This window comes from Anopheles merus, chromosome 3R (genome assembly GCF_017562075.2).
Source record: "Anopheles merus strain MAF chromosome 3R, AmerM5.1, whole genome shotgun sequence".
Taxonomy (NCBI): domain Eukaryota; kingdom Metazoa; phylum Arthropoda; class Insecta; order Diptera; family Culicidae; genus Anopheles; species Anopheles merus.
Genome location: NC_054084.1, coordinates 13,057,634 through 13,084,485, shown reverse-complemented (window position 1 = coordinate 13,084,485; position 26,852 = coordinate 13,057,634). Strand labels below are relative to the sequence as shown.

At 44.8% G+C, this 26,852-nt stretch overlaps 5 protein-coding genes and 1 non-coding gene across 9 annotated transcripts; 2 read left to right on the top strand and 4 right to left on the bottom strand.

The window, feature by feature from the left end:
* Positions 1 to 104: 104 nt before the first annotated feature.
* On the bottom strand, positions 105 to 3,587 carry LOC121597101 (lysosomal alpha-mannosidase-like). The gene is made up of 5 exons (XM_041922636.1): positions 3,345 to 3,587; positions 3,145 to 3,247; positions 2,471 to 3,078; positions 2,275 to 2,408; positions 105 to 2,214 (listed from the first exon to the last, which is right to left on the bottom strand). The coding sequence occupies exons 1-5, from the start codon at positions 3,480 to 3,482 to the stop codon at positions 174 to 176; spliced, it is 3,024 nt and encodes a 1,007-aa protein (XP_041778570.1). The 5' UTR covers positions 3,483 to 3,587; the 3' UTR covers positions 105 to 173.
* A 346-nt stretch (positions 3,588 to 3,933) lies between these two features.
* On the top strand, positions 3,934 to 4,006 carry Trnav-aac. The gene has a single exon. It is a non-coding gene; the product is annotated as a tRNA-Val (tRNA).
* A 2,797-nt stretch (positions 4,007 to 6,803) lies between these two features.
* Positions 6,804 to 7,821, bottom strand: LOC121596410. The gene is made up of 2 exons (XM_041921316.1): positions 7,708 to 7,821; positions 6,804 to 7,643 (listed from the first exon to the last, which is right to left on the bottom strand). Exons 1-2 carry the CDS (start codon positions 7,759 to 7,761, stop codon positions 6,948 to 6,950), a joined length of 750 nt encoding a protein of 249 aa, XP_041777250.1. The 5' UTR covers positions 7,762 to 7,821; the 3' UTR covers positions 6,804 to 6,947.
* A 3,276-nt stretch (positions 7,822 to 11,097) lies between these two features.
* On the bottom strand, positions 11,098 to 12,069 carry LOC121596148. The gene is made up of 2 exons (XM_041920831.1): positions 11,914 to 12,069; positions 11,098 to 11,834 (listed from the first exon to the last, which is right to left on the bottom strand). Exons 1-2 carry the CDS (start codon positions 11,959 to 11,961, stop codon positions 11,157 to 11,159), a joined length of 726 nt encoding a protein of 241 aa, XP_041776765.1. The 5' UTR covers positions 11,962 to 12,069; the 3' UTR covers positions 11,098 to 11,156.
* Positions 12,070 to 15,919: 3,850 nt separating this feature from the next.
* On the bottom strand, positions 15,920 to 20,006 carry LOC121596759 (ATP-dependent RNA helicase vasa). 3 transcript variants are annotated; one of them, XM_041921966.1, is made up of 4 exons: positions 19,878 to 20,006; positions 18,134 to 18,304; positions 17,921 to 18,032; positions 15,920 to 17,849 (listed from the first exon to the last, which is right to left on the bottom strand). In XM_041921966.1, the coding sequence occupies exons 2-4, from the start codon at positions 18,158 to 18,160 to the stop codon at positions 16,195 to 16,197; spliced, it is 1,794 nt and encodes a 597-aa protein (XP_041777900.1). In that variant the 5' UTR covers positions 18,161 to 18,304; positions 19,878 to 20,006; the 3' UTR covers positions 15,920 to 16,194. The 3 variants fall into 3 exon arrangements, with proteins under 3 accessions (XP_041777900.1, XP_041777903.1, XP_041777902.1); XM_041921969.1 differs by lacking the exon at positions 19,878 to 20,006 and adding an exon at positions 19,416 to 19,479; XM_041921968.1 differs by lacking the exon at positions 19,878 to 20,006 and adding an exon at positions 18,983 to 19,406.
* Positions 20,007 to 20,330: 324 nt separating this feature from the next.
* LOC121596077 (RNA-binding protein 5-B-like) lies at positions 20,331 to 26,615 on the top strand. Of its 2 annotated transcripts, XM_041920691.1 has the most exons (11): positions 20,331 to 20,570; positions 21,122 to 21,212; positions 21,493 to 21,645; positions 21,721 to 21,801; positions 21,871 to 22,027; positions 22,108 to 22,177; positions 22,610 to 22,683; positions 23,400 to 23,489; positions 23,583 to 24,705; positions 24,785 to 25,986; positions 26,053 to 26,615. In XM_041920691.1, the coding sequence occupies exons 1-11, from the start codon at positions 20,564 to 20,566 to the stop codon at positions 26,191 to 26,193; spliced, it is 3,189 nt and encodes a 1,062-aa protein (XP_041776625.1). In that variant the 5' UTR covers positions 20,331 to 20,563; the 3' UTR covers positions 26,194 to 26,615. The 2 variants fall into 2 exon arrangements, with proteins under 2 accessions (XP_041776625.1, XP_041776626.1); XM_041920692.1 differs by lacking the exon at positions 21,122 to 21,212 and having other exon boundaries at positions 20,450 to 20,570.
* The last annotated feature ends 237 nt before the right edge of the window (positions 26,616 to 26,852 follow it).

Below are 26,852 nucleotides of genomic sequence, written 5' to 3'. Positions count from 1 at the left end.
TACAGCCATTTTGGACCGTTCCTTATGAAAAAAAAGAAGATTAATAAATTTTAGCCTTTTTTTAACTTACAATAAAAAGACGTAAAAATAGTAGTGCAATGGAATGAAGGTGTTATATTTTTGACTTTATTTAAAAAAATCCATTTCCTGAACAATTTTCCGAGGCTTACTTTTTATTTTTTCTTTTCTAGCCGAATAACAAAAGTTCTAATCTCCATCGGATTCAGTTCGACAATGAATTCGTTTTCAATAACAGTTCTATTGGTATTATTGTTTTGCTTCTGTCCATAATCTAAACGTATTGAATCCTCCTTCCATTGATTACCGGCCAAGGTAGTTTCGCGAAGACTAACCACATTCACGTTCACAAACAAATCCTGAACGTTTATCTGAACCGGCAGTGAATATTGGCTATCTTCGCCCTTTTCGAACAAATGCTCAAATCTTAACAACATCGTATCATCCTTCCACGGTTCCACGGTTAGAAGATGCACATTCGGTGGCAAAGATTGCGAAAGGAAGGTAAAATTGTGCACAAGTTCGGTAAGATACTGATCGAAGGTAAAGTCAGTCGAAGGCGCCACAAACACCCACGACGGCAGATGAACCTTATTCTGCAGGAACCGTTCCTTTGCAGCTTGCGTTGGAGTGCCTGCGTTGGTAATTGGAGAACCACCGAACATAAGCCAGTGCTTGCCGCGTGCAACCAGACCGTTGTTGAACTGTGTTTCGTTTAGTGCTTCCCCCACCCCGAATCGATCATCACGAAGCAATCGACGGTGGACCATCAGCTCAAGCTGACCGTCGACCAAGCTGGAACCACCCTGTGCACGATCGTTCAGCACGCTCAGCCGATTTCGTTCATCTTGGATGGTAATTTTAGCTGTCACTGGGTAATAGTTTCCTGGAACTGGTTCTGATAACTCCAGCTCCCATGTATCGCGATGGTTTCGCACACGGCGAAGCATTTCCCGTCCGTTCGAGTCCGTCCAGAACGTTCCTTCGCTCTTAATGTCCGACTCAAAGCGAGAGATTATTTCCTTACCCTTGCTATCGTCGATCGGGATCGGTCCCACCAGCCATTCTAGCTCCACATGTTCCTGTCCCGCATACACTCGAATCACCTGGCTGATCCACTCGTTGAATATTTGATGCACCTCCTGCACTAGATCGCTCCTCACTACCTGAATCTCCACAACATCAGTCACGGCCTTCTCGGTTCCGTTCGGACGGAAGATGTACGCCCCGGAAGAGCGGTTACGGAACTCCTCGTTGTTTCCATACGCTCCTTCATAATACAAGAAGTTCTGCTTCAGTGGATGAGTTTCTCCATCAATCGTGATCTGGCTCATGAAGCCGTTCTGGTCGAAGTGAACCGTCAAACGATCGTTTCCTATGCTCACATTATCCTCCTGACGCATGCCTGCAGCGGACGACGAGCTCTTCGATTCTTCCTTCGACACGTAGTACGACTTGTAGCCGACGGGAGCGACCTGTTCTCCTTGGAACACAAGCTCATGGGTGGCCTCGCTCTCTCGGAACGGAAGATCTACCACCGAGCCCGGAATCGGAATCAACGTCGATAGTACCGTTTGGCCACGATCGTTCCGTACCAGATAGTTGCCTTCCTTTACCGGGAGTCGTACGAAATCATTCGAGCTGTGACCGAGTGGGTTGTACAGTAGCACCACCAGGTTATCCGAGCTCTCGGTCATTGCACAAGCGCTCACGTTCGCTTGCTTACAGTATCCCCAGTCAAACTTGAAGCTATCTCGTTCACCAGTCAGCTGGTTCAGAGCCGAGCGAGTGTTGGCACTGCAAGCCTCAAAGGCTTCGTACAGCATGCGAGCATAGTCGTCAGCGACGTGTTGCTTCTCAGTGCCAGTGATCGCATCATGATGCTGCATCACTCCCATCACCTCGCGAAGTGCAGTCAGATGGGACTCGTAGAACGATTCTTTCATTGGAGCGATAGCGGAAAGTTGTTTACAAACCTGCAGGAAATGGTTTCCTTCACGTTCGTAGCGCTTCTGGGTGGGTCGAGAAGTGAAGTAACCCGTCCAAAAGGCGGTAGGATCCGATGCGTAGGGGAAGAAATCATCCGACTTGGTGGGCCAATGCACATTTGCTTCATTAACCGCTTTCAGATAGCAGGAAGGTGTGGAGTAGAACACATTCACCATGGATCCTTCCGATTGGCGTTGATTTGTGTATCTTTTAGTGAATATCGGATAGAATGTAATTTAATGTTGTAAAAAGTTAAAGTGTCTATACCTTATGAGTTTGTCCAAATTTTTGAACCACATATTTGCATCCTGATAATGGAAGTCTTCACCCATTGTAAGAATGATGTTGTTCGTTAAGAATGTTTTGGACATATTGTGCACTGTGTCCAGGAACAGATCCACCTAGTTCAAACAAACAAAAAACCGTATATCCTAAACCCTCGGCTTACCATTGCGAGTCTTACCTTCTCTTTGACATTGTTATCCGCCGAATGCGGCCCATCAATGATCGGATCATCGTTACACAGCACATCAAAACAAAAGCCAGGCGGTGGTGCATAGATGTAGTAAAGCCCGCTGGTAAACAGTTCACTCTGCTCCAGACTGTCGCTCGTCTTCCACATCATCTCCATCGTTCTCTGTGCGATCCGACTGCTCTTATCCTGAAAGTCCAACCGTCCCTGGAATAGTCCATCGTAGCCCATCTGCACAAACAGTGACCCTTGCTCCCGCGAGTGCCCAAACGGATCAATCTGCCAGCCCACCCTCGGCCGTCCACACTCACCGAACGTATCGTTCAGGAACCGCAAACCCCACGTAAACTGATCGATGACACTCTGATAGTGAACGGCCGCCTCATCATTCATGCTCCACGCGCCACCGATAAACTCTAGCCGTCCTTCCGAAACCAGAACCTTCACCGTTTGGCGCATCTCTTCACTCTGCTCGGTGTACCATTTATGCATGAACGCAGACTCCACAAATATGAACCTTCGCGCGGCATCCTTCAACAGCTCCTGGATGACCGAGTCAAGAATGTACTGAACGCCCGCCTTTTGGATGGTGCTTCTACCTGAGGAGTACGTAACGCAGTTGGAGTCTTACTGTACTGTATCATCCGGCTACCATTCCTACTCACTTCCATAGTAGTATTGATCCACCGTTTTAAGCCATCCAACATCATCGTGCGTATGAGCGACCAGATGCACATTCAGCATGCCTTCCTTCACTGCCGGACAACCCTAGTGCAAAAAAAAAAAAACGCGAAGCAAAAGAAACCCCAACCGACAGTAAATCCATCGATCACACTTTCGCCGGTTCGGTTCGCTTGATTCTCACCTCATAGCCGCACCGGCGGTTCACAGCGTCCGGTGAGATGAGGAATGGCTTAGAACCGGTTGGCGTTGTCCGGATGCCGACCAGAAAGCATTGCAGCACCAGCAGCACTAGCGGGAAAATCTTGTCCCCGTTTACCATAGCGAAATGGTTAATGACAGCCCACCCAGCCAAACTTGTTGTAGCTCTTCTTGCGGCGGCTCACAATCGACTGACAAATGGTTGCGGGTATGATGATGGTTTGATTTCAACGAGCCGCGCTCGCTTCACGGTGGGCAGAGATTTATGTAGTGCCCGTGTTATGCTTCTTATCACGGGTGGTGACCGGGAGTGTGGAGAAAGGGCGATAGAAAGAATAATCGTAAACCGGACGGTGTGTGGTGTGTATTTCTATCAGTGCCGAATGATAGGAATAGGAAGAAGGGAAGCTAAAAATAAGGTGAAAATGTTGAGGTGAGACAAATCAAATAGCAACGTCACATACTGCTGATAAGAAGTCTGAAGTTGTTTACAAGCATACAACAGAAAAATCAATTGTTTCCTGTGAAACATTGGCAATCGCCTTTTCAAATTAACGTTTCATCTGACACATGTTTCCGTGGTGTAGTGGTTATCACATCCGCCTAACACGCGGAAGGCCCCCGGTTCGATCCCGGGCGGAAACAGGTGAAACTATTTTTCATTTATTACATTTATTTATATGCAGGTATTTGTATGTACAAAGACTAAAAAAAGGATTGTTTAGGACTAGCCTGTTGAATGTATACTACGTATAATACAAACCAAGCGTGTACAGCACTACTATCGTTACTAACATTAGAAATATCTCGATCCATACGATTAGGCATCTCTGAACAAATTTCACTCTATCGTTCCCTATTTTTTGACACAATTCCTCCATTCTTGTTCGTACTCACCTTACCGCCTGTACAAACACAGCGCCCCACAATTGGAACGCACTCGAAAAAGGGCTCTCCCATTGGGGAAAGTACACGTAAAGCTGCACCCGGGCGGCAATGCACACGGTCTGCTAGCTGACCGAACGGGTAGAAGGAGCCGAAGAAAGAGCATAAAACGTGACGCGGGCAATTATTGGCGTCTTGCGGAGAAATAATGCTGCGTCCGCCTTTGCGCCCTCTCTCCACGGACACCGCGTGACATTCGATTGTTGGCCCAGCCAGATCTCGTCACGACGCCGGCAAGGGTGAAGGTGACGTAGGTGATGCCGGTGTGGCCGGTGCTCTAAGTTTGATGAAAGTGAAAATGCTGTCTGCGTGCTGTGGTCATTTCTCTATTCTTCGCTCCTTTCGATCTACTTACGGAGCCGCTCCGAGCGTCAGTCAGTCAGTCAGTTGGTCGGTAGGTCGTGCTTGTTGCCCATTCACTTACATGTAGCTCTTGAGTTGGCTTTGCTAAGCGATTGAATTTCTTCGTGAACATAATGAGCATTGGTTTGCAGCTTCGTTTGATAGTGATAGCCTTTATTGACATTTGCTAGTTAATGTGTAAACATTTATTAGATTGTATTTTACCCTATCGTTTTTTTAAACTTTCTAACACCCTGAAAATGACTTTTTTATGTAAAATATTCGTATATATATATATATATATATATATATATATATATATATATATATATATATATATATATATATATATATATATATATATATATATATATATATATATATACAGTAGTAAATAATACTACTCAGTATTTAGTAAATCTTTATTTTTTGTATCTCTTGTAACGGACGATTAGCAGTGTGGATGGCATTGAAAGTTGATTTTTGTACAGTATTTTGATTATTAGCACTGTATCCAATTTCTTCGTTTTATAAGTATCATCAATTTATACGGACTTATTTTATGGTGCGATTTTTTATTACAAGAGCCACAAAACACTTTGCAGTTAAATATGTTCTTTAATACTATGCATCCTATTCTTCAAAGAAATGTTTAATGCTTTTGAAATTTCTTAGGTTCCTTTTGCAATTTAATGTTTGCTTCCCGATTGTTTTTAATTTATTCGTCCGAAAATTTTTTGCAGTTTTTTTAACTTTTATTGAATTATTGTTTCATATAAATGGTAGGAAAAAAACTGAAAAACAGACAATAAATCGTAAGACGAGGCTATGGATTTTGCCATAAACCACAGTTTGGTTTGTGGAAACCAACATTATACCGTGATACAAATTCTAAAAATATAGATTTAAAAAAATCGATAAAAAATACTTATGCAAACCCTATCTTCCCTTGCATGCAAGAATAGTAGTGAAATATTTCCTGTGTACAATAATATTGCATGCAACAGAAACGGAAATAAATTTAAATTCAAACTTTACAAATTAACATACTCCACTTCTACATGTTTAATATACTCGAACAATAACTGAAGGGAGAATCACGCAATCCGTATCACTCGAAATATGACGGATGGGCTGATTCTTAGACAGACGAGCACGTAATTTGGGGCAAAAAAGAACTAAAGAACTAAGAACTAAATTAGGCCGTAAGCCGTTTATTGAAGTGCTTTTGTGTGCTTCTATGCTAACAAATGTGGAAGTGATTGTACTTGTCTGTGCACAATATGCATAATGTTATTTCGATTTGTGGAATGTTTCAAATCCATTATCATTCTCCTTTCTTGAGTTGTCCGTCCGTATGTTGATTATCATCCTTTTTTAAGGTGATTCTTACCGATTTCCTTCTTCGATTAAAATCACGTATTATTACCACTTTACACTAAATTAACACTCAACATATTATCACAGACCATGTGTATTTTTGGGAAATGTCCCTTTTATTACGTTGCCACAGCATAACTTGTGTGATTCTGTGCTGTTCTCACGTAGGTGTTATTAGCAAATTCACGAGTGTTGTTTAATGGAGTATGACAAATGAAATAAAAAAAAATGTATGAACCTGTTATCCATCTTTTTAACCTTGGCTTCTTCAAGATACAAGCATAAAGTATTTAGGAGTATGCTACTGTGGTACAAATGAACAAAAAGTACAAGTTACATTATCGACGCAGTTCCAACAGCTGCACTAAAATGATTCCTTTGTCTCCATCTTTCTCTGAGTGGTTCCAAATAGAGATATACCTACACATTTGGTGAACTATTTATGTTTTTATTGCAGAATTGTTGTTTAAACTTAACTCTAACAAAACCCAATTTCTGTTGAACCTAGGCACCTTTAAATGTATCTAATACGGCTGGGGAGTGGAATACAACACAATTTGCGTTTTTACGCTGAGATCTTAAAGTTTTTTCAAAAGCGATGTCTACCAAATAAATATTCCATGTATTCCAAAGATGCAAAAGTTAATTATTTATTAGTAGATAAAATTGCTCAAACAATAGCTCTGTAGAAATCAGATTTATCTTTGGCACAGATGCGAACATATTTCTTTATTTCGTTGAATGAAGCTACAACAAAGCTTTTTGCATAAATAGGAAAATGTTATTTTATTTCACAGATATACCACATGTATGTATTCAAGATGATTAAATTGTATGTTGAGTATAAGTATATTATCCCTAATGCCCACCATCACGAAAGAAAAAGACTGTTAAATTGCACTATCAACACCACTGCCACTTAATTTTCAACATTCACAATTGAACCTAGGCAAGTGCTGGTTAGCTGATTCTTCGAAACATCGTACGCCATCTTCAGAACCGATTCGTTCACATTCAGACACCTTTGGTAGCCGTTTCGCAAATCCCATAACTTCGACGAAAACTGTTCCAATACTTTGAATACTCCCGACATATAATCACTAGTGAACGCATCAATTTCTGCTGCCTTCTTCTGCAGCTTCGCAGCGATCGCGTCCGGACCGGCGATCACATTTTCACCCTGGAACACGTCCAACAAACTTTGGTAGAATATTTCCGATTCGTCCACGTTGAGCTGCTTCTGTGCTTGATGTAGCTCGCTCTCTACGCCACGTTCAACGTCGTTGATGCAGTTGGAAAATCCAACGCCCGCCACGTTAATGTTACTATCGACGATCGATTTCAGGAAGTCCAGACAGCTGCTATCCACCGCCTGGGTCTGATGATTGAGCTGATAAAGCAGCTCATCTTCGAGGGCAATCGAATTGGCGAGAGATCCTTCCTTTGCGCTGATCAATTGTTTGTAGAACTCGTCCGTCTTTTGCACCAAGCTGTATTTGACCGAGTACACGGAGTTAATTATGCGAATCTTAATTTCGGCATGCTTCGGTTCGAGCTCTTTCAGGCGCTGTACCACGTTCATCGATGCCAAACGGCCGGCATCAACTGTGAGGATCTGCAAAGTAGGTGAATCGGGATATTAATTTGTGAGATATCGTTTCCCTGCCAACAACGCGTACATTATTGAAACAGTAACAAATGGCTGAGAGTAAAATAAATGTTGACCACTTCATTGTGCTTCCTGGAACAACCCAATATAAATTCACACACTTTGCGGTTGGCACGAGGATGTATGTAAGATTGATCTTCGTTAAACCACCGCGTATTGATTTTAAACCTTTCCCCAAATCCGGGTGAGAAATCGTACAAAAGGCAATAAAGCTTATCGCACATTTTACAGCAATCAGGATAGGTGATAACGTTATGATCATGTTGATTACGCATGTGATGAGGGATGTGAGGTTTAGCCGGTACCTTGTCCTCAGTGGAATAAAATTGAAAGCACGACGCGTGCGACGACGTCATTACATTTTATTGGTATGGTTGCGGCGGAAGCAACGAACCGGAACTCACTAAATTAAGCCAATGGTTCTGTGATAGCGGTGTGCTTTTGCTAAATTAAGGATTTTTTTGTTTTTGAATGCATATAGTGTATAGTGATTATTGATTTAACACTAGAACCGCCGATGGGACTTTTTTGTTCTATCACACTCGAAAAAGGTGTGTTATTCCGCTTGCCGCCGTGACAAACCATTGAAATTTTCTGACTTTTATTTATTTTGAACGATCTTTCGAATGCGCTAATAAAAATAATTGTTTCCCATATGGTTCTTTAAAAAAATCATTTTTATCCTTGAACCGTCACATGGGACATTTTTGTCATAGGCCATAGGCCATAGGGGACATTTTTGGACATAGGCAAAACACGTAGTAGTGGCTGGTACATCTGCTGTCAACGAGTGACGGATGTACTTCTGCAAGTTTGGCAGCACTGGGTAGAAAGTATACCTAGACAGTACTCCGTGAAACGTGCTAGTAGAAGATGGCCTGTTCATTATTTTTTTTTAATATTCTGAATTTGGCGGGAATCAATGATTGGGTTTTGTGCAAAGAACTTACAACAGAAAAGATATCTAGACGCGATTTTCTTATCAAGCTAGGCAAAGAACTTTCATGTTTCATGTGAGCCAGGTTCTGATGAAACAAAGATGTGTTTTAGATGCTTGAAATAATTAATCTAGGTGTTCCTTTTGATTTTCGAAAAAAGCCTTGTCCTCTTCTTTTGACCATTTAGAGGTGTGTTGACATCGAATTTTTGTAATGTTTCTAAACCGAGTCATAGACGTTTGCCTATACCCAAACAACGTTGAACATTAGACTTGTTTCATTATCATAAAACCCCTACTTATCAGTTGATTGTTTAAATAATTTATAGCTATAAGCCTAGATTTACTGTCGTTCAACCCTGTAAGGAATAATTATCTGTAATATAATTATCATAAGGAGTTTATCACTAGAAGCTCTGTAATGTTATATTATTCTACAGAAAACTGGATTTGATATCTTTTGCTACGCGGGTCATATGATCACAATTCGATTTTTTCATTGATTGAGTGGCTAATAAAGCTTCATTATACCTAATTATAGTATTTATTAATTATCATTCCACAAGAAATCCTTAGGTAATAATAAACATGTCTAAATATGTACACATAACTAATGGGATAAAATTGTCCCATCTGGCGGTTCTAGTGAGGTTCAAAACCCCGGCGGTTGTAGTGTTAAGTCATTAGACACGAAAGTATGGGACCTGAGATGACCATTCTTTCGTAATACTCTTTTTTCTATCTCATCAAAACAATTAAATAGCATTGTTAAGCTAGTTTACGCATGAACGTGTCTAATGTACAATCGTTCATGCTCAAACTAGGGCTCTCGGCCTTCGATACCCACTGATAAATATCACATACTAACGGCATGCAAACCTAAACGGCATGGTAAACCCCTACGGCATGCAAAAATGCAAATAAGGGTATTAAACACGTTTGAGACGTAAAATTTTTAGTTTAGTATTTCTATTTGTAAACAGATATGTATGAATATCATTCTAATATAAATTAATGGCATATTCAGCTGCAGTTGTATAAATGGGCAAAAATTAAGTAAAAAAGAGCCACTTCTCGTCACTTTGACTATTGGAATTAACGACTCGCAGGAGTTCAGGGTGTCATCATGTCTAGACATCAACATGATGTGCATTCTCCACATCCTCCGTAAACCAGATCCCGAAACGAACATCAAATAAAATCCCACAATTTGATTGCATTACATTGCTAGTCATCGGGTTTATAGCAGCTCACTCATCACACACGGATATCCTGCTCCTCAGTCATATCAATCATAAATTCCTCATTCGCGAGATTAATTACGGCTGTTTGTCAGTAATCCCATATCCTATTGCCAAACAGATAATCCTTCGTTCGAAGCTAGCACATACACTGATTGTGATAAGTCCTACTCGTTGGGGGTAGCCGGTGTGAGTCCGGTGGGAAATATCACCAAATTGATAAGGGAAGATTGGGAGATAAAGCTATTTAAAATCGACCTATCATACCGGATTAACCGTATTGGCCTATCACGACAATCGGTATAGGCCAATTATTCAAGATAAGAAAGCAATTTGATAAGTTGGCTGGGAGTGATCAAGTAACATTTGAGCGATCACCAGTGCGCGACATGATGAATTGTAAAAAAAGTGTTGCTAGGGTACACTAAAGAACCTAAAGAACTTCTCTCTGTGCGTGCTTGCAGAAGGCCAATTGTGAATATAGCACCATTTACGCCTATAATGAACGATATGTTCGCTCTAAAGCGGCCAGTTTGAGTTCTGAACTCCACGAATGGATTTTATTCATCAAAGAAGAACATTTTGAAACATTTGAGCTTCATGAGTGCCGAGCTGGCCACTTCCGTTTGTAAAATATCATAATTTTAAGTGTAGCCAAGATGTTATACGTTTCTTACCATTTTTCTAAGAGCAGCACTTTAGGATATTAGAGATATTCAAGTAACTAAACATATTTTTCCCTAAAATCATATTTTTTCGTATTTTATGGTGTGTATATACTTATTCACCTGTAGTAAACTTATTATTATTACATAATTTGAGTTAAAATATTGTTACAAAGTGATTGTTGGTGTAAATATCCACGGGTTTTAGGCTACATCCACGATTGGTGCAGCTATGGCGAATTCCTACGAACACTATAGCCATAGTGCTCGTATCTTAAGGTGCAAATTAATATTAAAAATTTCTATGGTTTCGATCAATACTGAATCAATGAAAAAAAAATACTTTTGAGTTCTACAGATTATAAGCTTCAAAAAACATATAGTCTTGTGACATTTAACTCCATTTTTAACAAATATCGCTTACATGTTTTTTTGGTGCAAGAGGAAAGCAAACACTTAAAACATAAATAAGGACATGCATAGAATAGTAAAAACGGTATACGGTATAGGTATTAGGATATCGATATTCACGACAAAACAAGAATAAGGCCAGTCTGTTTTCTGCTGCATTTATCATTGATCCTTTTATTTGTGTTCTAAACCACATCTTTGCTTCTTACACAATTGCGCCCAAGCAAGTTTGCACCAGCTGGTTCTTGGTGCTTTCGAACGAAGCCTTCAGCACCGACTCGTTACCGAGCAGACAGCTTTTGTACTCGTTCTGCATATCGCCCAGCCGGGACGCGTACGCATTAACGGCCGCATTAATGTCCGCCACAAAGCTTAGCGAGATACCATCAATCTCAGACCGCTTCTCGGTCAGCTTGGCAATGATCTTCGCCGGATTGGAAATGATGTTCTCGCCCTTGAACACATCCAGCAGACTGATGTCGAACAGTTCCGATTCGTCAACCTGCAGCAGCTGATAGACGCGGTCCAGCTCAGCTTTCACTCCCGCCTCCACGTTATTCACACAGTTCGTATAGCCAAAGCCGGCCACGTTCATGTTCATGTCCACGATACTGCGGAGCATCTGCAGGCAGGACGCATCGACGGACGACGCCTGTCCATTGAACTGGTAAGTCATGTCATCCTCCAGCTGGATCGAACGGGTCAGCGACGTTTCCTTATCCGCAATGACGCCCTTGTAGAATGTATCCGTAGCGGTGGCAGTGGCCAGCTTGGCTCCGGCCACCTCGGAGATCACCTTATCTTGCAGCTGCTTGTACACCGGCTCCAGCTCCTTTAGCTTTTGCACCACTTCCGTTGAGACGGGACGGGCCGCTTCGGTGAGCTATGGAAAGGGAGATTTGAAATGGTTATTTCCTTTCCATAAGACTTAAATATCTAAATTTGCTAAACCTGAAACCTACCGTCGCCACACCCAGGCACAGCACAACCAGCACGATCAAAAGCTTCATTGTTTCCGGACGATTTGAATTTGCTCAAGTGGAAAATCGCTACAAGTCTTGCTATGCGCTGCTATGGGAGTCGCTTCGCCGTCTGATACAAACGCCTTCCGGAGAATGACATTTTATACCGCTTCAAATCGAGCGAACGGACTACTGAGGAGGTGATAATCCCTTATCGTCGAGACCGCCCAGTTATAAAATATATTGGTACAACTTTACAAACCTGTATCCGGTAAGCGAAAAAGCAACTCCTGGCCTCATCACTTTACAACACTTATAATCTAGAAGTGAGTCTGATATTTTACAGTTTCTACCATTAGGCGAAAACGGAACTGAGCACGAACCAAAGGATTTGAAAATAGACTCATGAATCATGATGGAATGTTTCATTCCTGTTTCTTTATGAATTTGTTATTATTACCATGCAAGATAAATATAGATTAAAGGGCCGTAATTCGATGCTTATGCCTTACGGCAGTAACTAATACGATGTTTTAGCAGATCCCGCACTAAATCTTGCAAGACGGATTCATACACCTGTATGTAAGTGAGTAAATAATATAACAAGTATTAATATAAGTCAATAATAGAGGAAACGAATCAATTAGTAAGAAAGGGATTAAGTAATAAATAAAACATTTAAGAGTGTGCATATGTTAGCAAAAAAGTAAGTTACTCGTAAGAAAGTAAGAATATTAGTAAGTAAGTAAGTAAGTAAGTAAGTAAGTAAGTAAGTAAGTAAGTAAGTAAGTAAGTAAATAAGTAAGTAAGTAAGTAAGTAAGTAAGTAAGTAAGTAAGTAAGTAAGTAAGTAAGTAAGTAAGTAAGTAAGTAAGTAAGTAAGTAAGTAAGTAAGTAAGTAAGTAAGTAAGTAAGTAAGTAAGTAAGTAAGTAAGTAAGTAAGTAAGTAAGTAAGTAAGTAAGTAAGTAAGTAAGTAAGTAAGTAAGTAAGTAAGTAAGTAAGTAAGTAAGTAAGTAAGTAAGTAAGTAAGTAAGTAAGTAAGTAAGTAAGTAAGTAAGTAAGTAAGTAAGTAAGTAAGTAAGTAAGTAAGTAAGTAAGTAAGTAAGTAAGTAAGTAAGTAAGTAAGTAAGTAAGTAAGTAAGTAAGTAAGTAAGTAAGTAAGTAAGTAAGTAAGTAAGTAAGTAAGTAAGTAAGTAAGTAAGTAAGTAAGTAAGTAAGTAAGTAGGTAAGTAAGTAAGTAAGTAAGTAAGTAAGTAAGTAAGTAAGTAAGTAGGTAAGTAAGAAAGTAAGTAGGTAAGTAAGAAAGTAAGTAAGTAAGAAAATAAGTAACTAAGAAAGTAAGTAAGTAAGTAAGTAAGTAAGTAAGTAAGTAAGTAAGTAAGTAAGTAAGTAAGTAAGTAAGTAAGTAAGTAAGTAAGTAAGTAAGTAAGTAAGTAAGTAAGTAGTTAAACAAGTAATTCAGTAAGTAAGCTAGTTAGTGATTAGGTAAGAAAGTAGGTAAATAAGTAAGTAGATAAAGAAGTATGGAAGTGTAGTCAGTAAGTAAGCACGCCACTAAATGAATGAGAAAGTAACTATTTGCTAGTAAGTGAATAAGTAAGCGTTGCTAGTAAGTGAATAAGGATAAATAGCTTAATAAGTAAATAGTAAAATATACTAAATGCGCTCATGCGCAAACGAAATATTCATTCACCAACCGGATCCCGGAATCAGTTTCGTCAGAAACAGCCAGCTGATCGATAAGGCGTGGATCATTCGAATTATATGACATTTTATGATCATCGTCCGTTCACATACCTGAATAAACAAAAAAGGTCCGGATTTGATACAGGCTTTTAACAATATATGGCCATTTATCGTGCTAATCATTCGCCCGAGATAAGCCCACAAACAACCACCATCCCTTATAAGAAGGTACCGTCAACGATCTATCACCAACAGTAGTGTTGCTGTTAGCTACCAGGAAAGAAACCACCATCGTCGTTCATCCTCAGAGCCCTGCAGATAATGAGAGCCCTTTCGGACCTTACGTGGCCACTGTTGCTGGTGTGTGCCTGTCTCGCTTTCGACACCATCGAAGGTAGCCGTCGTCAGGATGCGCTGCAGACTTTCCAACCGTTGAAAGCGTCCACTGCTCGTGGAGCTAAGCAGCAACGAAAGCTGGTCGGTGGTGGATCCGAGCTGTTTCTGTCCCTCCAGACGGAGCTCGTACTTACCCAAGAGCCATACGTCTCACAAACGATCGACGAGGAGTCCAACGTGCAGACAAGACTCTCGGCACCGACCATCAACGCGGAATGTGCGCAGCTCGTGAATAGCCGAACGGACCTGCTGGTGCAGATGGCTGGCCTAACGCTCCGGAACTGTGTCGCTAAAATCGATGACGAAATGTTCGCTCGGATCTACGGCGCCAGCAGTGATGCTGGCTCGCGCGAGCAGTACGCCAAGGTGAGTCTGTTGAGCAGTTTTCGGAATGTGAACATCTTCGTCGAGCCGGACGCGATTCGGGCCGAAATCGAGGACAAGCTAAACAATGGGGCCAGTGCAGAGGGAATGGTTGTAACTGCTGAGCATGCGGCGGCACTAAAGTCAGCCTTCCAGGAGTGTTTGGAACAAGCGCGCACGCTCATGCGGGAATCGATGCAGACCGGTGTATCGCAGGCTGATGTGTCTTGCGTCAATTAGTTACCGAATGACCCTACAATTATAGAAGCCCAGACATGAGAGCAATAAAAGAAAATGTGGCTATTTGAAGATTTTTTTTAAACGATGTATCAACATATTTTACAATTTTTAGGAAAATAATCAATTTCTAAAATTATACTAAAGAAACATAGAGATATGGTAACAATACTATAGACATAGAAATTTCAAACATTCTTCTTTTTGGAATACCTAGACGGTCATGGCCGGTCTCATGGTACAGTCGTCAACTCGTACGACTTAATAACATGCCCGTCATGGGTTCAAGCCCCAAATAGACCGTGCCGCCATACGTAGGACTGACTATCCTGCTATGGGGGAAATCAATAAGTCACTGAAAGCCAACCCCACAAGTGGGTTGGTAGGCCTTGACCGGCATCGGTTGTTGAGCCAAAGAAGAAGAAGAAGAAGACGGTCATGGCGGTATTTACAGGCTTTTGAGATTAACTGAATATCACGTCGCCAGTTTCATGAGGACGGTCCATGTGTGGTAAGAACCTTCGACGGGCATGTTGTTCAGGTCTTGCAATATGACGTTTGTACCATGGTTCCGCTCCGTAAATTGGATATAAGTTACTAGCAAGGTGGAATGTATAATGAGGTGTAGTTTTAGCGCTTTTGGCGATCCCCCCCCCTGGGCTCCGATTTTGACAGATGGTTTTCCGCTTGTATATGTATTGATGGATTGTTTACGTTTTGCATGGTCAATATTTGGTGGAGATCAATTTGGGTGAATATTTTAATTTATTAGAACAAAGCCCGTGATTTAAAATGGAAATTTTCCTTCGAGAACTTGAAGCGTTCGTCAAACGCGGAAAACTAACTGTCAGTTTTCTTCGTTGATTCTTCTTCCACCTAGCTGTCAAAACGGGCTTATAACTTGACCTGATATCTTTACGGTCCTTGGTTACTAGTATTTTCTTAGCCAAACGAGACATAAACGATAAGCGACTAGATAAAGGTTACATCAAAATGGTCCTCTTAGCAACGTTGTTGCGGTCCGCGGGCTGATAATAAAGTTTGAAGACCCCTTAAAGATATGTTGACAATGAACGAACTTTGTGCAGTTACGCTTAATTCGTTTTTAATCTTTTTGGAAACTTGGGTTGGTCTAAGTACTTTGCATAATTACTTTCACTTGTGTATGTTATCTTGGAATGAACCAATATGTAAAGGATTGGTTGAATATAACCTTCTAGAGAATAAAAGAAGTGCAAATAACCACCAGTCAGCACAGTACATTAGATGGTGAAAGACACTCGGTGCAAAGCTTTCACGAATTATAAAATAAAAGTGCAAGTTCTTATGTTTTCGAAGTTTTCATCAACGTTTTATTAACGAACAATTCTTTGCTGTGTGTCATGCTGCTTCTGTATGTTTTACATCGTTATGTCAGTAAATGAAAGAATAATCATGCATGTCACAAAAGCAAGGAAAGGAGTTTGACTCCTCGTTTCGAATGAGGAAACTTCTTTTCCGAAGTTTCGTTGTAAGTGTTAACATTAGAAAAAAAATAAGGAAATTTCGAGAGAGATCCACTCTCGTTCGCAACACGGAACTACCCCACCCCCTCCCCAGTTACTCCCACTCTTCCTCCGGCTCAAGGGCAACCGGTTGGGCATCGACACGCGAACCGTACGAGTCGCGGATATCCTTGCCACCGAACTGGGACGATCCCATGTACGAGCCGGAACCGCCAGCATCCTTCAAAAAGTCCGGCACCGACTGCCCGGCCTGGGTGAGAATCTTCACCAGATCGCTCGCCATAGCCCGATCCGCCTCCGGGTCGTAGAAGCTAGTCGCTCGGCCCTTGTTACCGACGCGCCCGGTTCGCCCAATACGGTGCACGTAATCATCGATGTTCTTCGGCAGATCGTAGTTCACCACGTGGTTCACATTCTTAATGTCCAGCCCGCGGGCCGCTACCGACGTCGCGATCAGCACGTCCATCCGCCCGGACTTGAAATCATCCAGCGCCATCTCGCGCTCCCGCTGCAACCGATCGCCATGGATGGAGGTGGTCGGGAACTGCGTCTCGGACATCAGCGATGCCAGGTAGTCCGCATTGCGCTTCGTCTCCACGAACACGAGCGTACCCTTGGGATTGCCGCCGTTCAGGATCTCCTCCAGCTTCTTGCGCTTCTTGAACTTTTCCACCAGATGGATCGTCTGCTCCACATCGGCACACGCTCCGCCAACGATGCCCACGAACACGCAGATGTAGTTGTGCAGGAACTTGCCCGCCAGCTCCTGGATTTCGGCCGGAAACGTAGCCGAAAACATGAGCGTCTGCCGCTGCTGCTTTTCCGGCATCGTCGGGTGTCCCATCACCTTCTCGATCGAGGGCAGAAAGCCCATGTCCAGCATCCGATCGGCTTCGTCGAGTACCACGAAGTTCACGTTCTCGAACGTCACGTACCCCCGGTCGATGAAGTCCAGCAGCCGACCGGGCGTTGCCACCAGCACGTGGCAGCCACCGCGCATCAGCTGCAGCTGGTGCTGTACGGCCGTGCCGCCGTACGATACGCACACCTTCAGCTTGGTGCCGTGCGCGAACTTGCGCCCCTCGTCGTGGATTTGAATCGCAAGCTCACGGGTCGGGGCCACGATCACGATGTACGGGTTGCGCGTGCGCAGCTCCAGCGAGTCCTCCTTGTCCAGCAGATGGTGGATCATCGGCAGCATGAAGGCGGCCGTCTTGCCCGAACCGGTCTGGGCGCAAGCCATCAGGTCGCGCCCGTTCAGGATGATCGGGATGGCGTACCGCTGGATGGGCGTCGGTTTCGTGTAGCTCGACTTGCGCACGTTCGTCATCACCTCCTCGCGCAAACCGGAGCGCTCGAAGTTCTCCACGTGGGCCGGTGGATTTTCGCCCGACACGCGCACCTGGATTTCCTCGAACTTGTCAAAATTTATCCCGGAGCTGATGCCGGACCCGAAGATCAGCGATTCGTCCTCGGTCGGAAGTGGCGGAATGTACAACTCCCTCGGCTTGTCCGTTTTCACCTGGTCCATGCTTGGGTCGCTGTTGCCGGAATAGGCAGGTCGGCCACCATCGCCGTTTCGATCACCGTAGCCACCGCCACCGTAGCCACCGCCGCCATCGCGCCCGCCACGGCCCCGACCACGACCTCGTCCACCTCCGCGGCCTCCACGGCCTCCACGACCACCGCCGCCGTATCCACCGTCACCGCCGCCATATCCACCGTTGTCGTTGCTTTGATAGTCGTTGTCTGCACGAGAGAAAGGCTATGAATTAGGGACATTGCGCTTCAAGATAAGATTTTTGAAAATAAAAACTTACCACCGAAACCATTGTTGGACTGATAATTGTCAAACCCGTTAGTATCGTTGTCCTGGACACTATTTTCGGTAGCGTCGAACTTGGGCTGATCGAAGCTACGTCCCTCGTCACACTGAAAGCGAAGAAAAAAAAACAAAAACATGAGAAATTCACGCACTATCGATCACGGGAAGAAAGAAACAAGGGATAACTAAAATCCACCAAAATACTTACATCGTCCCATTCACCGTCTCCGCTCATGTTTCCTTTCTTTATTCAGCGGAAGATGACAATTCTCCTTCAGGAATGTAAGATTCGAGATCTGTGTCCCCGGAAGATGAACAAGCTTTTGGTTTCCACCAAAAAAACGTGTCCGTTGCTCGAAGCGCGACTAACGGCGACTCTCTTTCGATTAGCAATGGCGTCCGAAGGCAAAAACCGAGAGGAATAGTGGAACATGCAATGCAGCAGCAGCAGCAGCAGCAGCAGCACGTGGAGGGAGAAAGAAAGATGGTCGAAATATTATAAAAAATAATTGCCGTTGCACATACACACACTACACCACCACTATCGACGACCACCGCTCTACCCGCACCCATAGCAACCTAAAGCGACGATGGTATTTTCCAGCGAAATTTTCATTGTCCATTGCAAGCGACCTCACACACCGCCACCGAAGTAGCCTTTGAAGCGCGCGCGCGTGTGAAGGCGTGTGTGTGTGTGTGGGTGAATATCACTGTGTACACTGCGCTAAGCCAGTGGCGCGCGCTTTTCGCATCAATTATTGCCGGATGAACGACAACGAGATGCTCTTCGCGGGGCCCGCTGTCCCGGAACGTGCACGAAAGCACCATTTCTCCTCTCGGAAAGCTTCCCAACTATGCCCCAACGACTCTCTTATCTATTGTATATCGAAGACTTTTGAATCCGCTCCAGTGCCAACTGCGGTTCATGAAACACAAAACAGTATGTTTTCACCCCTGATTCGAGCAAACAAGAGCACCATAGTAGGCTGAGGAAATAGCGCCATCCTTTAGGAGCTCTTGTGACGAAAACGCCAAAGACTGTGATTCTTCTACTAACCTCACTCTGGAACTGATACGAGACACAGAGCCACACAACCACTCCACGACGGGATACGCTTGGATTAAAACTAAACCTCTTCCGTACGTCGACACCGACTAGCCCCTACACCGCTTCTCAAATAACGACGATCTCAGCTAAAAGGCCCCCCAACACATGCATGCGCAGCACACTTATTCACTTCACTTCCTTGCCTGCTCTGTGTACAGTACAGTGGTGGATACGTGTGTGGTGGACAAAAGGCTGTAAGCTGTAAGAACACTTCACACAGAAAGGAAGCGACAGAGCAAACCAACACACTGCCACCGCTCTTCTCGTGCCATTTCCTTAGAAAATTACTCCAAAAACTCAACCCCGCCACACACCACGATAGCCTTTTGCTATCAGAAGGGGGGGGGGGAGCCGCGCAACATGCACAACACACGATACACACCACGGAATGTTTACGAACAGCGTGCGAACAGGCAATTTCGGTACCGGCGGCAACAGCCGATTTTGACAGAGCGCTCAACGCACACACACACACACACATTCTAAACCAGCAACGCGTGCGAAGGCTTTTGTTTCGCACTGCCGGTGTGTTAGTGGGAGCAGGTACAAAATGAAACAAAGGGCGAATGGCGCGTGCTACTGAACAATACAAGCGAATTCGAGAAAATTGAAATAAGCGAAGAGATTATTTTATGAGTAAATGAAATGTAGTTTAATTCAACTCAATTTTGGACATAATTAATAAAATACAAATCAACTAGATGAAATAATAAAACACCACAAAACAATAATTAAATTTGAAATCAGTTACGTTTGTTAGAAATGAGAGATGAGCGATTTTTACACAAAAACTCCACAAACTTTTAACAAACAAACACTTGTTCTATAAAACTAATTAACTTACCTGAGTTTTGAAGTACTTCGGCTGGTTATTTCACTTGCAGAAGCAATTCGAATAATTTTGCGCTAAGCACCTCAGCAGAAACCTCCGACTCGCCGCGAGTACTCCGAGCAAAAGACTGGGAGAAGCTGGATTTTGCACGAACACGGCCTACTCGTCCGTCGTACTGTGCAACTAGTATGGAAGATTTCGACACGGGACGCTACAGGGAGGGTTTTTGTGTTTTAAAATGCTGCATTTCTGTTTTTATATATGAAATATGCATAAAATATGTCTTTTTAGCTTATTATAACAAACAAAATAAAATACAAATTATAAAGGTTCAATTTCTCAACGGTTTTGTTTCCAGCGAGTTGTGATTTGCTTGAAAACAATGCGCACGCGATAATTTTCCCGCCCAGCTCGGCATGTCAAACACGTCTGACGTTCGGCTTCCCACTGTGGCTGCTGCTGTCATTGAAGGAAAAGAATTTGCTCGCGTTCTACATGCATTTTTCTGAGCTCAGTCTGCAATCATTAAATTTATTGTTCACAAAACCTAATTTTGGCTTGCGTGACAATGTTTAAGCAGTAATCTAACTTCCCCAGTGTCTGTGCCGTGTATCGGCGAGTGAAAAAAGTTGGTGCAAAAATCCGAAACAAAGAGAACAACAAAGGTGGACGAACCACACGTCCTCAAGGCGAACAAAATGGACTGTAAGTCTGCCATCTTTGAATGCGTAGTATTCTTTTGGTTTTGGTTTTGCGATTTCGTGCCAATCGTTCGAACGAACATGGATGGGAAAACCAATGGGCCCCGCCCCGGTGCGCCAGGGTAGTTGGGAGTCGTTTTCTTTTAAATCTGTATCTCCTCTTCACTCTCTTCGTTTTTCTTTTTTGTTTTACCGATCTGTCTATCTCCATAAGCATATTTCCTAAGTTCAATGTCAATTACACACACTTGTCCTATCACCGGGTGTGTGTGAATGTGCTCCTTTCTCTGGACCGAACTGCCCATTTGGGGCAGGATGGCGATTAGCGACAAAAAATGTCCCAAAAATGAATCTTTTCCAAACAAGACGACGCTCTAGCTAGACGTCTCCTCGGTAGACGAAAGTTGCAAGATATGGCACACTTTTCGCCCTAGTTTGGTGGTTCCGCGGCATTGCCACGGGCCCCCTTCGTTCGTTTTCTCTACTCCTGTGCGCTGTGTGTATTATATACTGCCGACCGATCAATAATTTGCTTTGAAATGTGATTGTTTATAGTCTCACCGAGCCCAGACAGTGATACTTCTGGCTACTATAGAAATCGCTGCCGACGTGATGAGCGTGACCGGGGCAATCGAGGAAGATCGAAGTAAGCGCCTTTGACCGTGTATCAACCGGAGTGAGGCAGGCCTCCCTTCAGCGACCCGCCGTCGCGAACAAAACACAAACACAGTCTGTCCGTCCGTCCGTCCGTCTCCGAGTTGGTCGGGGACGATGGGGCGAACCTCTCAAAAAAAAAGTCTCGTAGTGTGTGGTCGCGCCTGTGGTCGTGTTCCGTGGGCTGTGCGCCTCCGGGTGGTTTGCCGCCGGAACAGCCATCGCGCGCGCACCGTACCGTGAAAATAATGCACGCTTTTTTAACCTTTTAGGGAGCGGTATCGAAGTGCCGGTCGGTACAGTCGCAGCCGGTCGCGTTCGTACAGCAGGGAGCGTTACTCGTACCCACGGCAACGGAGCAACGAACGGGAGGCCTACCGGGATGTGAACGAACAGCCGGGGTACGATGAAGGCGGCTGGGACAGGTACGCGCCTCAAGACAAATGGCATTGATTGAAAATGTGTAGCAGTTCTGTTAACATCATCCCTTTTGCTTTTAGCCGTGATCGGTACCGCGGGCGCAGTCGCGAGCGGGACCGTGATCGTAGGTCCCGCGAGCGAGATCGTTACCGTGATCGCAGGTACTGTGCACTTGCCTCTAATAGTGTAACATAACTGTTAGCTAATGTAATATTCATTAATTTACACAGAGATCGCGACAGAAGTGGTGGCCGTCGGGGTGGATACTCACCCAGTTCCATGGATGATGGGGAAAACTTTGACAGCGAGAATGAATTTTTCTATCAACAAAAGCCCAACAATAACATCATCATCCGCGGACTGGCTCCACAAGTCACTGAAGCCGATGTAAGTGCATGCGGGAAATTTGTTCACCAACCTTGCTATATTAAATGAATTATTCCCTCTCCTCATCTCTCTGCTCACAGATAAACAGCGATCTGATCCAATGTGGTCTGCAGGCATTGCACGTGCGTTTGATCCGGAAGAGAAAGACAGGTAAACACAAACCACCTGTGTGGCATATATGGCTAGGTTTAAGGAATGGAATGGAACAATAGATTTAAGTGAAACGTTTAGCAAGGGTTTCGGTATGGTAAGTGATTGTTTTATCCGGCGGCACGTTTTTTCTACGGTGGCCACAAATTGTGTGCATACAAATGAGAGGACAATTACCAAGTTTGTTTGGAAGATCCAAGACCCGTCAAATCGAGCAGTCTCGAGCGGAAATCGACGAACTGGGCGACATCTGCTTCTGCTGCTACTGCTACGTTGCCGGAGTGAGCTGACACCGGAGCTGGAGCATGGTCAACAAACACTCTAAATTCGAGCAATTATGATTCAACTGCTGCGGCACAGAGCTGGCTTTTATGATTGATATCGTGTTTGTGTTTGCTTTTTTTTCTATTCCCGACCGTCTTTTACTTCTAGGTGAATCGAGGGGTTTCGCATTTGTCGAGTTTCGCACAGAAGAGGAAGCAACTCGGTGGATATGTTACAAACAGGTACCAAACGTAAAACAACAAAACAAAACAAAACAAGATAAGCATATTAGCGACAAAAGCATGTTGTAAACTGTGCAACTGTAGAGTGCAGTTGCCTAATAGTTACAATCGATTGATATTTCTAATGCCCGGAACGAAGAGATGGGCTGAAAGATCGCAGATCAATTACTTGATTGGCAATTTAACTAGTAGCGATGATAAAAACGGATCCTGTTGGTCGACTTGCACACATTTTTCTTAATAATCATTGAAGAGGGTGTTTAAAATCTAGATTATTCAAATCGTTACAAAAAAACATCTCTTGCCAATCACTATCACTTGCCAAACCGATTAAACTCAACAATAGTACGACAATCGCAGACTCTCGCAGTTGCTTTGCCCCCGGTGCATTCGCTGTGGTACGACTATGTCCTCGAAAGCACCGCCTCGTACCGCTTCGTCAAGCCTAGGTGTATGCGTCTGTCCGTACGGCGCAAAAAGGAGGAACCGCATTGCTGACCCCGAAAACCTCCCGTCTCCCCGTGCGCCCCATCTCGGCAGTGCAGTACAACGCAACAAACACACCGCGCCAAATGAGAAAGTGTATCTCCCAGAATAGTCGGACTCTGTGTGTGTAGGGTATATTGCTCAGCGTAAAACACTAATTCGTTCTTGTTGTTTCTCTTTCTCTTCTCGTTCTTTTTCTTTTCTTTTCATTGTTTCATTGTTGGCAACAGGGCGTGTTGGTATTCAATGGGCAGCATGCCATCATGCAGTACACCTTTTCCATGCCGTCCAAGTTCCAAACCGATTGGTACTGTGCTAAGGTAAGTCCTTGGAACGAATAATTTTCGCCGTATTAATTGTATAATGTGATGAGAGTGATTAACGCCTTCTTGTGCTTTCATTGTAATTACTAGTGCTACGCGTTCAACTTTAAGCGCAGGGAAAACTGCTTCAAATGTCACGCATCGCGCGAGGACAGCGAAATCGGGGGCGATGGCAGCGACGAGATGAGCAACATACTGACGAAGAAAATCATGCTGCGCAATCTGGACGTGCTGACGAACGAGGAAAGCGTGCTGGGCGTGATGCAGAAGAAGCTGCCGCCCGAGCTGGTGCCCAAGATCGGCAAGGTGGTCATCTGCCGCGATCCGCTGACGTCGATTTCGCGCGGCATGTGCTATCTGCACTTTGACAATTTGGTCGACTCGATGAACACGCACAACGCGCTGAAGGAGTTGGATCCACCGCTACGGATCGACAACCGCGAGGTGATTGTTTCGTACTGCATGGATACGGAAAACCGCAATCTGATGAAGCCCCAGCAACAGTCGGCTCAACACCAGCAGCACCAGGGCAGGGAAGGCAACCATCGGCAGGGAGCGGGCAATCAAAACCATCACCACCACCATCAAGGAGGAGATGGAAGGAATGGTAATGGTGGTGGTGGAAACGGTAACTTCCAAAGTGGAAACAATTCGGGCTACCGTGGTGATGGTGGAGGAAACGGCTACGATCGCAGCAGCAGCAACAGCTACGGCCACCATCACAATTCCCAAGGCATGCACAAGGGCTCCGGTCGGGGTGGTTCAGGCTATCAGGACAGTGGGGCACAACCAGCGGGTCCGTCGGCTGGCGCCGCCGGTATGACGGGCATACCGGAGAACTATACGCTCGCCGACGTGCCCCGTTTGGCCGAGTACAGTGCGTCGATGTATGCGTCGAATGCGGCCGAACACGAGCACTATCTGCAGTACTACACCGAGTACTACACGAACCAGCTGGCGAGTATGGGCGGCGGACAGGCTGCGGCGGCGGCGGCGGCGGCGGCGGCGGCGGCAGGACCGCGCGGTACGGGCAGTGAAACAACGGCCAACAGTGGGGCCGCCGTCGCACAGTCGGCGATGGCGCGAAAGCAGCAAAGCACCGGTCCCGGTCACAATGCCCGGGCGGACAAATCCGATACGTACGGCACGACCGCGGCAGTCCAGTCCGGACCGCAGCTTCCCGTCCCTAATGGTACGGACGGAAGGAAGTATCGTAAGTATTGGCAATTAGGTTTTGGGGCAATCTTTCAGCAACAGTTACTTAATTCGCTTTGTACTACAACTTAATGCAGCCACTCCGGATACGTCACTGTATCAGTACGACGAAACGTCCGGCTTTTACTACGATCCCACCACCGGGCTGTACTACGATGCCAACTCCCAGTACTATTACAACAGCGAAACCAGCTCGTACCTTTACTGGGATCCGGAGAAGCAAACGTACGTGGCCGCACCGGCATCCTCCTCGGCAGCCAGCGGTGGAGGAACGTCCCTCCCGGCCAGTGGTTCGGAAAACAGCACCACCCAGCAGCAGCAGCAGCAGCAGCATGCCACGCTCGCCGAAAGTGCGGAAAGGATGGAAAAATCGAAAGCGAAAGAGCAAGCCCCACCCCAGGACAAGGTGAAGGTGGCCAAAAAGATCGTCAAAGACATGGAGAAGTGGGCGAAGCAGTTGAACCAAAAGAAAGACTACAGTGTGATACAACCGCCGGCCAGGATCGAGGAGGCAACGCTCTACTCCTCGCTCGGACCGTCGAAACCACTGCCCGAACCGCTCGGTGGGCTTGGCAGCGGCGGGTACGCCGACGTTGGCTTTTCGTTGCTGGAAAAGAAGGAACGGGCAGCGGGTGCTGGCAGTAGCATGATGGGTGGAACCGCCACTACTAACTCCTCCTCTGCCTATCCGGCTGCCAGTGGTGGTGTGACAAAATCAATCACCAGCGCCACGTCCGCGTACGGTGGTTCCGATTCGGAGAACGACTACGGTGACGGTGGTGATGGGTCGGCCGAGCGGGAACTGGTCGATTTCGACCGGCTAACCTGTTTGCTCTGCAAGCGCGCATTCCAGTCGCAGGAAATTCTGATGAAGCACGTCAAAATGTCCTCGCTGCACAAGGAAAACCTGCAAAAGCTCAACGCCAACTTCCGCGCCGCCGGTGGTGGTTCGAGGGGAGGAGGAGGAGGAGGAGGCGGTGGCAGCAGTGACGGTGGTTCTGGTGGTCCGTACAGCGGGCTGCAGTACCGTGACCGTGCCAAGGAGCGGCGGGCCAAGTATGGTGAGGACGAGGCGCCGCCGGTCAATCGTAGCAAGGAGCGGTTCCAGCGCGAAATCGAAAAGCAAACCCAATCCCAAACGGGCGCATACCCACAGGGTACGGCTTCGGCGGTGCCGATCGGGCAGAACAACATCGGCAACAAGCTGCTGCAAAAGATGGGCTGGTCGGAGGGGCAGGGCCTGGGCCGAGCCAACCAGGGCCGGGTGAACATCATCGAGGTATGTGTGTTTGTGTGCTCTGGGTGAAAACCCCCTTAATAATGACTGTTTACGGTTTTTGCACAGGCGGAGGCACGCGTGGCAAACGTTGGACTGGGCATCAAAGCGAGCGCGGCGGCACAGTTCGGCCGCACCACGGACGATTACAAAACGTACATCAAGAAAATGATGAAATCGCGCTACGAGCAGGTGGATGTGAAGGACTGAACTGGAACTTCTTCACGAGCGCTATATCCTGCTCTTCGCCAATTTAATGTTAGTTTTGTGGTTAGATAGCTGTATGTCGCTTTTATTCATATACAATGTGGTTGCAATGGTAAAGCCGGCGAGCGTGTTGGTTCGTGACGGGTGCGATTACATTCACAACCGGTACAGCCTTGTTTGTACAAATCTTCCTTAATAAGTTAAAAAAAAGTAACTTAAATTGCCGTTGCTTTTCTACTGTTAGACGTGTTTTTTTATTATTATTATTTTACTTTATTTTTCGATGAAAATACCGGTAGAAGATGTGTTCCGTTTGTGGAATTTGAAATCCATAATCCATTTTTATCGATAACTAGAGACAAGCTAGATTAGCATGTAGTGTATTCCAAATTTGGCAATAAAATAGCAATATTTGAAGAAAATTAGATGTTTTTTTTGTTGCAAAAACATGTCATAACATTTTAATTAAAATAACTAATTCAAAGTATGATTAAAAGTGAATAATTTGCTATTGCTATTGCAACCTATCAAGATGTTGAGCAGGCGGCAGAGAACCTCGGATTGCAGATAAACGAGGCAAAGACCAAACTGATGGTGGTAACGTCAACGGCCCTGCCAAAAAATAATTAGAATCTACGTAGGCGTGACGTACAAATAGGTGA